Source organism: Piliocolobus tephrosceles, chromosome 17 (assembly GCF_002776525.5).
Source record: "Piliocolobus tephrosceles isolate RC106 chromosome 17, ASM277652v3, whole genome shotgun sequence".
NCBI lineage: Eukaryota > Metazoa > Chordata > Mammalia > Primates > Cercopithecidae > Piliocolobus > Piliocolobus tephrosceles.
The window spans coordinates 58,696,159-58,707,633 of record NC_045450.1 but is presented as its reverse complement, the minus strand read 5'-3'; the positions used below and the strand labels follow the sequence as shown (position 1 = coordinate 58,707,633).

General features: G+C 48.8%; 1 protein-coding gene across 1 annotated transcript in view; it reads right to left on the bottom strand.

Moving 5' to 3' along the window:
• Positions 1-45: 45 nt before the first annotated feature.
• COG4 (component of oligomeric golgi complex 4) overlaps positions 46-11,475 on the bottom strand; it is a 36,308-nt gene continuing 24,878 nt past the window's right edge. Inside the window, exons 12-14 of the mRNA XM_023210382.3 lie at positions 10,752-10,917; positions 5,390-5,452; positions 46-699 (exon numbers count right to left, since the gene is read on the bottom strand). Of these exons, the coding sequence (XP_023066150.1) occupies positions 559-699; positions 5,390-5,452; positions 10,752-10,917 (370 nt within the window). The 3' untranslated portion in view covers positions 46-558. The remainder of the gene's footprint in view (positions 700-5,389; positions 5,453-10,751; positions 10,918-11,475) is intronic.

Genomic DNA, 11,475 nt, shown 5'->3' with positions numbered 1-11,475 from the left:
TCTCCCCACCCCTTCCCTCTCTCCTCTCCCCACCCCTTCCCTCTCTCCTCTCCCCATCTCTTGACTGCAGGGTGTTCTTCCAGCCATGAGGCTTTCTGGAGGCCCTGTTGGAGGTTATAACAGAGCTAGTGCTAATGAAAGGAGGAGCCAGGAACATGCCCCTTTCCAGATCTCAGCTGATTCAGGTCCAGGGTAACAATGAGGCCTTGAGACTATTCTGATAGACTCTCAGGAGAGATTTCAGAATGCTGGGTGCTAGGCAGCACCTGTGGCTAGGGCCACAGGTCAGAACAACTATGGGGCTCCGCTTCCTCTGAGCATTTTATGAGGGCTCTTGTCATTGTGGGGCCAAGTGGAAAGTCTAGAGGACCAGAGGTTGGCTTGTCAGTGTGACAACTTCACTGCTGAAAAACCAACAGGGACTTTAATCTCAAGGGACTTGCACAACTCCAGGCGTCAGGGCTTGCTTGCTGCTCCCTCACCCGTCCTCCTGGCTTCCTTGCACACGATGAGCCAGCTACCAATCTTCTCAGAGCAACGCACAGGCACAGGATTCAGTCAGCAGTTGAACCTGGGGCTTACCTGCAAGAGGTCTCGGAATTTGTTGGACACGGCGGCCAAGTCAGAAAGGCAGCTGTCAAACTTGGCCTGGGCCTGCTCCCCTCCAATGCCCTGGTTGAAGAGCTTGGTGCAGTCACTCTAGGGGAGAACACTGCTGTAAGACCACCAAGCATGTGTGGGCCATGGGAGTGTGAGGAGAGGCACCAGCCAGTTCTACTCCTCCAGCCTTCTCTGGGTGTAGCTATGGCCTGTCAAGAGTCCTGGATGGGTTTCAGAAAACCTGGAGTCTATCCTGGTGGCTATTCCACTTGGCTCCCACTTCCCCCTCTGTAATATGGGGGCACCAGTGTTGGGGAAGTGAATAAGAAACATAAATACCACAAAGTTTTTCCTATCTTTAGAGTCAGACATTCCTAGGTTCAAGTCCTGGCTCAGTCATGTATTAGCTGAGTGACCTTGGGCAAATGATTTAAAGTTTCTGAGCTTCAGTTTTCCTGTCTATAAAATGGGAACACCAATTCCTGCTCCTCATGTATGAGATGAAGCACAACGTGCCTAGCTCAGTGCCTGGCACAGGAGACACTAGCTATTATTGCTATAGTTCCTCCTGTTTTTTTCTTTTTTCCCACTTTTATATTTATTTACTTCTCTTTAAATTTTATTTAAATTTACCAAAAAACCACAAAAGCCAGTTTCTGCTTCTTAAATATTTTGGTCTGGCTACCAAAGGGAGATGGTCAAGATCATAGCTAATGTTTAAGGGCTTACTGTATACCGGGCTTTGTTCTGAGCATTTTGCTTTTATTAAAGTACCAGGCTGGGTGAGGTGGCTCATGCCAGTAATTCTAGCACTGTGGGAGGCCAAGGTGCAAGGACCACTTGAGGCCAGAGTTTAAGAACAGCAGGGAAACATAGTGAGAAGCCGTCTCCACAGAAAACTAAAGAATTAGATGGATGTAGTGTTGCACCCCTGCATCCCCAGCTACTCAGGAGGCTGAGGTGAGAGGATCCCTTGAGCCCAAGGGTTCAAGGCTGCAGAGAGCTATGACTGTGCCACTGCCCAGCCGGGGCAACAGAGTGACACCAAAGTACCTATTCTGCTTAAAAACCAAACAAAATGAAAACCAAAAAACCCCCACAACTACTGTAAGTTACTCTGACCTTCAGAAAAAAAAGTATCTCCTTTATGAAGCAGGTAAAATTATCCCCATTGTACAGATGAGGAAACTGAGGCACAGAAGGTAATAATTTATTCAAAGTCATGGCAATAAGTCATGAAAGGCTGAGCACGGTGGCTCACTATTGTAATCCTAGGACTTTGTGAGGCCAAGGTAGGAGGATCGCTGGAGCCCAGGAGTTCAAGACCAGCCTGGGCAACAAAGTGAGACCGTCTCTCTCTTTTTTTTTTTTGAGTCAGAGTCTCGCTCTGTCGCCCAGGCTGGAGTGCAGTAGCCGGATCTCAGCTCACTGCAAGCTCCGCCTCCCAGGTTCACGCCATTCTCCTGCCTCAGCCTCCCGAGTAGCTGGGACTATAGGCGCCCGCCACCTTGCCTGGCTAGTTTTTTGTATTTTTTTAGTAGAGACGGGGTTTCACTGTGTTCGCCAGGATGGTCTCGATCTCCTGACCTCGTGATCCGCCCGTCCCGGCCTCCCAAAGTGCTGGGATTACAGGCTTGAGCCACCGCGCCCGGCCTCTCTTTTTTCTTTTGAGACAGAGTCTCACTTTGTCGCTCAGGCTGGAGTATAGTGGCATGATCTCGGCTTACTGCAAACTCTGCCTCCCGGGTTCAAGCGATTCTCATGCCTCAGCCTCCCGAGCAGCTGGGATTACAGGTGTGTGCCACCACACCCAACTAATTTTTGTATTTTTAGTAGAGATGGAGTTTCACTATGTTGGCCAGGCTGGTCTTGAACTCCTGACCTCAGGTGATCCGCCTGCCTTGGCCTCCCAAAGTGCTAGATTTACAGGTGTGAGCCACTGCGCCCAGCAGAGACCCGTCTTTTAATGTGGATAAATAAATCATGGAGCTGGGACTCTAGGCCAGGTATTCTGACTCCACAAATCCTGTTTTTGTTTTGTCTTGTTTTGTTTTTCTGAGACAGTCTCGCTCTGTCACCCAGGCTGGAGTGCAACGGCATGGTCTTGGCTCACAGCAACCTCTGTCTCCCAGGTTCAAGTGATTCTCCCACCTCAGCTTCCAGAGTAGCTGGGATTACGGGCACCCACTATCATGCCCAGCTAATTACTGTATTTTTGTAGAGACGGGGTTTCACCACGTTGGCCAGCCCGCCTGAGCCTCCCAAAGTGCTGGGATTACAGGCGTGAACCACCGTGTCCAGCCCAGAATCCCTGTTTCTAATCACCACACTACAGCGTAGGTGTAGTACTCTCCAGGGGGAACTGTTTGAAACTTGTGTTTTAGGTTGCCAGGAGCTGCCACATTTCTTGTAGCCTCCTTAGAAAGTTCATGCTGTTTTGGCTCCAGAGGGGAAGCAGAGTGGAACAACTCAGAGGGACTCTTCTAGCAGACAGAGGCCCTTCACTCCCACAGTATTCCTGACACTTACTGTCTTCGAGTAGTCTTGTAACCTCCCCTGTAAGCTGAACGTCATGCCACCTGATCTGCCTATCTCAAAGGGCTGCTGATGGGGCTAAGAAAGAACATCTGTGAAATGCAAATCTAAGGGTGGCTGGGATTTATGGAAATAGGTTTTTCAGCTCTTTTACTTGGCTAATTCTATGAAAGTCATAAGCTCACGTATGAATTTCTAATATTTCCCCAAATTTTACTTCCCAAACCCAACAGACTCATGTTAAGGTAAGGTCAGAAATAGTCTAAAGTGCCATGACTTAAATACAATGATGTCGGCTGGGCGTGGTGGCTCAAGCCTGTGATCCCAGCACTTTGGGAGACCAAGGCAGGCAGATCACGAGGTCAAGAGATCGAGACCATCCTGGCCAAAATGGTGAAACCCTGTCTCTACTAAAAATACAAAAATTAGCTGGGCAGCCAGTAGTCCCAGCTACTTGGGAGGCTGAAGCAGGAGAACTGCTTGAACCTGGGAGGTGGAGCTTGCAGTAAGCCAAGACTGCACCATTGCACTCCAGCCTAGGCAACAAGAGCAAAACTTCATCTCAAAAAAAAAAAAAAAAAAAAAAAGGCCAGGCATGGTGGCTCATGCCTGTAATCCCAGCACTATGGGAGGCTGAGGCGGGCGGATCACAAGGTCAGAAAATCAAGACCATCCTGGCGAACACGGTGAAACCCTGTCTCTACTAAAAATACAAAAAATTAGCCAGACGCTGTGGTGGGAGCCTGGAGTCCCAGCTACTCGGGAGGCCGAGGCAGGAGAATGGCGTGAACCCGGAAGGTGGAGCCTGCGGTGAGCCAAGATCACGCCACTATGCTCCAGCCTTGGCTGCAGAGCAAGACTCTTTCTCAAAAAAAAAAAAAAAAACCAACAATGATGACAGCCAACTTGTTGAACACATACAATGTGACAACAGATACTATGTTATCGGTACATTATGCCACCATATTTATTTTTATTTTATTTTTTTATTTTTTATTTTTTTTGAGATGGAGTCTCGCTCTGTGGCCCAGGCTGGAGTGCAGTGGTCGGATCTCAGCTCACTGCAAGCTCTGCCTCTCCTGACCTCGTGATCCACCCACCTCGGCCTCCCAAAGTGCTGGGATTACAGGCTTGAGCCACCGCGCCCGGCCTTTTTTTTTTTTTTTTTTTAAAGGATTGACTCTCTGTCGCCCAGGCTGGAGTGCAGTGGTGTAATCTTGCACTGTAATCTCTGCCTCCCGGGTTCAAGCAATTCTCTGCCTTCAGCATCCCAAGTAGCTGGGATTACAGGCAGCTGCCACCATGGCTGGCTCAGTTTTTGTATTTTTAATAGAGATGAGGTTTCATCTTGGCCAGGCTGGTCTTGAACTCCTGACCTCATGATCCACCCGCCTCAGCCTCCAAAAGTGTTAGGATTACAGGCATGAGCCACCTCACCCGGCCCTGATCCTGATTTTAAAAAAAAGGTTTTTTTTTTTTTTGTAGAGATAAGGTCTCACTACATTGCCCAGGCTGGTCTCAAACTCTTGGCCTCAAGTAATCCTCCTGCCTTGGCCTCCCAAAATGTTGAGCTTATAGGTATGAGCCACTTGGCCTCAATCCTGTTTTTTCATTTGGCTATCAAAGTAACCCAAATTAGGGCAGGATGGAGCTATGTATCTTATTTCGTAGATGAGAGAACTGAAGCTCAGAGGGCTAAGGGACTTGGCCAAGGTCACACGCCAGCTGTGAGCTGGAAGATCTAATTTGTATGTGTGTTATTTTCAGACAGAGTCCGTTCTGTCCCCCAGGCTGGAGTGCAGTGGCACGATCTCAGCTCACTGCAACCTCCGTCTCCTGGGTTTAAGCAATTCTCTTGCCTCAGCTTCCCAAGTAGCTGGGATTACAGGTGTCTGCCACCATGCCCAGCTAATTTTTCTATTTTTAGTAGAGATGGGGTTTCGCAATGCTGGCTAGGCTGGTCTCGAACTCCTGACCTCAAGTGATTCACCCGCTTTGGCCTCCGAAAGTGTGAGATTACAGGCATGAGCCACTGTGCCTTGCCTGGAAGATCTAATTTGAATTTTGATCTTCCAACTCCTGAGCTTTTCCCCCGGTCCAAGGATGCCTTGCTATCATGTCAGTCACCAAGAAACCCCTCGAGTGTGGCTCAGTGTCACCAGGATAAGTGTCTTCACCATGATGTGTGTATAGGGCTCTCTCTCAACATGGAAAAAGGTGGCTGCTGACCACTGATAGGCAATTTCCCTTGTACCTCTAGTGTCTTCTTCAGAGTGGAGATGTTTTCACTGCAGACTTCCACGTTGTTCAGAGTCACCTGGGAGATGAGGAAGGAAGAACGTGACTTCCTGCCGACTGTGCCTGCCACCCACTCCCATGCCAGACTGGCTGACAGCTGCGCTCCATGAAGCTCAGAGAAGGGCTGGCTGGAGTTCAGACTCGGGCTAGTGAAAGCCCACACCGCTACATCTGAGCAGGACGCTCAGATCTTGGGTTGGGCAGAATGGGGAAGCAGGTTGGCCCTTTCTTCTGTGCCTGATACCAGGGAGCCTAAAGCTATCAGGACCTCAGAGGTAGTGAGCTGAGGTTTCAGGTCTTCTTGTACTGTGTTACCTACAGAGCAGAAATGACTCAGGCATACAGGTCTGGGATAAGTTCTGAGGCTCCAAATAGTCAAGCCCCAGGTCAGTGACACAAAGCCTGACATTCATTAAAGAAAAGCTTCCAGAGAGCCCGCCACCTGTGAGGTATTGTCTCATTCTTTAACTCATGGAGTCTGCCAAATACCCCCCACAGAACACATATTATCAAGCCCAGTACATGGGAGGAAATGAGACTCCTCAGAAGGTAAAATGATTTGGCCAGGCACGGTGACTCACGCCTGTAATCCCAGCACTTTGGGAGGCCAAGGCAGGTGGATCAAGAGGTCAGGAGTTCAAGACTAGCCTGTCCAACATGGCGAAACTCTGTCTCTACTAAAACTACAAAAAATTAGCCGGGCGTGGTGGCGGGCGCCTGTAATCCCAGCTACTCGAGAGACTGAGGCAGAAGAATTGCTTGAACTTAGGAGGCGTAGGTTGCAGTGAGCTGAGATTGTGCCACTGCACTCCAGCCTGCGTGACAAGAACAAAACTCCCTCAAAAAAAAAAAAAAAAAAAAAAGTAAAATGATTCACCAAGGTCAGACAGCAACTGATTCAGCAAATATTTACTGAGTACCTGGATGTGTCAGGCACGGTTCTGGGCACTGAGAGAAAGCAATTAATAGAACAGACATGGTCCACCCCTCACAGAACTGACATTCCAGAAGGGAAGCCAGATAGTAAATAAATGCATTATATAATGCCAGGAAGAATAATAAAGCAGGGTAAAGGACAGACACTCAGAGTGACAAGGCCACAAAGCTGGAGCCAGGCTTAGAATTTGGGTCTCTGAGCTTCCAGATAGATAAACAGGTGGAGGTTCCTGGAGAGTGGCCACCTGGGGAGGTCATGGAAGCTCCATACCGCTTCCCCCATCATTTGCCCTCTTCGTCTCTTCATCTGTGTCCTATATAATATCCTTTATAATAAACAAATAAACTAAAAAAGTTAATTCAGGTCTTCCTACTCTGGTCCAAAGATGACTTTTTTCTTTCTTTCTTTTTTTTTTTGAGACGGAGTCTCGCTTTGTTGCCCAGGCTGGAGTGCGGTGGCGCGATCTCGGCTCACTGCAAGCTCCGCCTCCCGGGTTTACGCCATTCTCCTGCCTCAGCCTCTGGTGTAGCTGGGACTACAGGCACCCGCCACCTCGCCTGGCTAGTTTTTTGTATTTTTTAGTAGAGATGGGGTTTCACCGTGTAGGCCAGGATGGTCTCGATCTCCTGACCTCGTGATCCACCCGTCTCGGCCTCCCAAAGTGCTGGGATTACAGGCTTGAGCCACCGCGCCCGGCCAAGATGACTTTTTTCATAACACGACTGCCTTACAGACTAGGTGCAGAAATACCAATGATAAAAGTAGCATGGGCACAGTGGCTCACGCCTGTAATCCCACACTTTGGGAGGCCAAGATGGGTGGATCACCTGAGGTCAGGAGTTCGAGACCAGACTGGCCAACATGGCAAAATCCCGTCTCTACTAAAAATACAAAAATTAGTCGGGCGTGGTGGCAGGTGCCTGTAATCCCAGCTACTGGTGGGGTGCTGAGGCAGGAGAATCGCCTGAACCTGTGAGGTGGAGGTTGCAGTGAGCCAAGATTGCGCTATTGCACCCCAGCTGGGGCAATAAGAACGAAACTCCATCTCCAAAAAAAAAAAAAAAAAAAAAATAGCATGGGGCAAAAGTATTAAGGCACTAATTGCTCTGGCCATTCAGAGGAAAGAACAAACTATTTTGGTGTGAGGCAATCAAGGAAGGTTCCATGGCAGAGTTGGTAGGTGAGCTGAACATACAAGGGTAGAACACAATTCTGACAGGAGATGAAGGTGAGAACATTTCTCCACCCCCATTAGCCTCTCTCTAGCTCACTGTCCTATTTGATATTTTCTTAACAGTCCTTAGGATTTCCTGACATTGTCTGGTTTATCTATTTCTTGTCTGCATGGATCTAGCCTGTTTTCTTCACCACTGCATATCTATACAGCACTGTCTACCTTTCTGGTTGATGGAAATATTCTAACTGCACTCTCTGGTACGGCAGCCCCCAGCCATATGTGGCTATTGAGCACCTGAAGCTTAGCTAGTACAACTCAGGAAGTGGATTTTTAATTTAAATGTAAATTTCAATAGCTACCTGTGGCTGGTGGCTACTATGTTGGGCAGTGTAGCTCTAGAACCCAGAACAGTGCCTGAAATTTAGAAGTTTCTCAATAAATATTTGTGGAATGAGTAAGACAGTGAATGAACATATTCTGGAAAGGGGATAATATAAGCAAGTGCAGAATGGCAGAAAACCCAAAAAGGTATTTGGGAAATAGCAGACTCAGTTCACAGACACGTGAAGGGAAGTGGCAGGACGTAGAGCTGCGAGGGGCAGAGACTGACGGGGACTTGGGTGCTCTGCTCCAAAGTTAGCCCTGTGACCTGTGGACAGTGGGCTGGTACTGAGGATTTTTAAAGCAGGTGAATGCCACATGAGCACAGCCGTGGTTCGAGAATACTCATCTAGAGGCCATGTGTGGGAGGAAACAGAGGGCGTGGGGATCCCACTGCATGTGAACTGGTGTGCTAGTGGCATGATCAGGAAGGCAGGGGTGAGGTAAGGGGGAGTCAGACTTCGAGACATGAGTCAGGAGCTTCAGGATTTCAGTGTAAAAGGAGGATCTCAGAACCCCAGGGGCTGTGATGAGAAGCTTCCCCAGAGCGCTTCCCTTGTCAGTGTCCTGCAGCCAATGCTGACAGTCATGATGCTGACAGTGCTGCTTAGGCCACTTTGATGTGGACAGATAAGCCTAAAGGTCTTTCTTTAATATGCCATAACATGAGGCCTCTAATGTCACAAGTTTCCAAATAACTGTCCTGTCATGACAGCTGAAGGATGAAGGCCATAAGTGTTTCCAAGGCATTTAAGAGCACCAAGAATAATTGTCACGAGGACTTACGGATTTGAGTTCAAATGGTATTGATTTCAAAGTTTCCCCTGTACTGACAGCCCTAGTAAGCGTGGATTCACTGGGCTTATTCCCTGCCCACAGTGCACGATGTCAGTACAGTTGGAGAACTCATCTTGACAGCCAGATGAATCAAGGTGACATAAAAAATAGGCCCTGCAATGGGAGTGATGACATTTTAAATCCTTGGTGTCAGGAAAACCAGAAACCTGTCACCAAGCATTTAGCATTGCCTTTCTTTTTGGTCTTATCTGCTGGGGCCTCCAACAATGAACCTGTGTTAATAGGAGGTCCTCACAGAGCAAACATGCACTGGCCGGTTTTGGAGATGTGGAGTCCAGTGGTAGAAAACGGAACTGGAAAGGTGGGATGGGTTAGATTTCGGAGGGTTCAACGAAGACATCTAGCTTTGATGTGGTAGGCAGCAAGCAGCCAATGATTATTTCTGAGCACAGAAATGAAAGTAAGTTCTGTAAATAAAATCAAGGAATACAAACAAAATAAAAATTTAAGTTGGTTCATGATGTGATGCTGGTTGCTGGGCATTTTGGCAAAGTTCTCCAAAGGTAACAAATTTCACAGGCAACAGTTTTTTGGATCTGATCTGTTTTTGGCAGCAACCATGATTACCCTAGATTGACAGAAACCATGCCCAGGGCAAACATTTTCTATGACAGGAAGAGAGTGGGGCTGCCTAAACAGCTTTCATATTGGATCTGTCTCATAACCTGCTACTATGGGTTCCTCTGCACAGGGGTTGGTAGATATTAGCAAGTGTAGGCTTCTGTCTCTGAAAGTAACAGCTCTGAACTCTTTTGGGGGTCACAGATCCTTTTAAGAATATGATAGCCAGGCATGGTGGCTCATGCCTGTAATCCCAACACTTTGGGAGGCCAAGCTGGGTGGATCACTTGAGGTCAGAAGTTCGAGACCAGCCTGGCCAACATGGCGAAACCCAGTCTCTACTAAAAAAAAATTAGTCAGGTGTGGTGGTGCATGCCTGTAATCCTAGCTACTTAGGAGGCTAAAGCAGGAGAATTGCTTGAACCTGTGAGGCGGAGGTTGCAGTGAGGTTGCAGGAGAATTGCTTGAACCTGTGAGGCGGAGGTTGCATGACATTGCACTCTAGCCTAGGGAAAAAGAGCAAGATTCCATCTCAAAAAAAAAAAAAAAAAAAAAAAAAAAAAATTGTCATAAAAGCTAAGGACCCTGTGTCCAGAAAAACGCACGTGAACATTTCTGCATCCAATCCCACCTGTGGACTACAGATGACAGCTCTGCTACTAGATGTTTCTTTCAGGCTCTGAGCCTCAGGAGTCAAGACTCAGAGTGTGGCCAATGTGGGGGATGGAGCAGAATGGACCTCGGACTGTGCTACTCCCGTGCGTGCTAAGACAGCATGTGCCAGAGAGGCCTGATCCGGAGCTTAGGACTCATCTGTATTCTCTCTGGCTCATCAAAAATTTGTTTCTTTGTACAAATCTTTTCATCCTGTGCTTCTCCTTTCCACACAATGGCAAGGCTTGCTGCTTTATCACATCTGTCATTCCAGGTAGCAAAGGGCTTTATAAGCCTCCTTTCCAGAGGAATTGAAAGCCTGAGACATGTGCTAGTAAAGCAGTGCTGGCAGGCCTGAAGGACTGGCGCCTGCCCATGCTGCGGGCCTCTCCTCAGAGAAGCAGTCTGGTGGCCTGGCACAGATGGTGCAGTTGGTTCTGTGGCAGATGCAAGCCAAGCTTGACACTCAGTGGGCTCCTGAGCAGCTGGGCAGCACTCTGGGGAATGAATGCTAGGTGACAGCTGGGCAGCCCAGCCGCTGTTGTGGCTCAGGCTGTTCAGAATACGTCCCCGAGTAACAAATGGTTTCAGAACCTTCTAGGAGGAACTTCCCTTAAAGGAGGAATTTTTCTTCTACATAGACACTGGAGGAAAGGTCTCTAGCTAGAGGCCAACCATACTGTGGCTAAGGAGTCATACTGTAACCTCTCAAGATAAACCAACCCAGCTCGTGACCTGTGGGGTACCTACCAGGAAGGACAGCTTCGCCTCGTCAGTACTCTCGATGCCTTTTGTGTCAAATTTGCCTTGCTGGAGGCTGCTGTGCATGATGTTCACGGCACTTGTCACCCCGCGCTGGATGTCCTGGAAGGTAGTGGCCGGGAAGCCCATCCGCAGCTTGTTACACAGAACATCCCTGGGGGACAGGATGGTATAGAGGGATTGACAGTGCTCAACTTGGCCACCAGGACAGAAAGACCCATGTCCACCACCCTGACGCAGCAGCACAAGGTGCCCTTTTAGGGGGTATAACCAGTCCTTAAGACCACTGTAGGAGACCTGAGGAGCCAGGGTATGAAAGTAACCAGCACCCCCTCAAGGACACTGATGTGACAAGAACATACAGAGGAGACTGGTCAATCTCCATTGCTTATGAGGCTTTTAGCCATTACCACTGCACTCCAATAAAGCTGTGCGGCTGGCCGGGCGTGGTGGCTCAAGCCTGTAATCCCAGCACTTTGGGAGGCCGAGACGGACGGATCACGAGGTCAGGAGATCGAGACCATCCTGGCTAACACGGTGAAACCCCGTCTCTACTAAAAAATACAAAAAGCTAGCCGGGCGAGGTGGCGGGCGCCTGTAGTCCCAGCTACTTGGGAGGCTGAGGCAGGAGAATGGCGTAAACCCGGGAGGTGGAGCTTGCAGTAAGCTGAGATCCGGCCACTGCACTCCAGCCCGGGCGACAGAGCGAGAC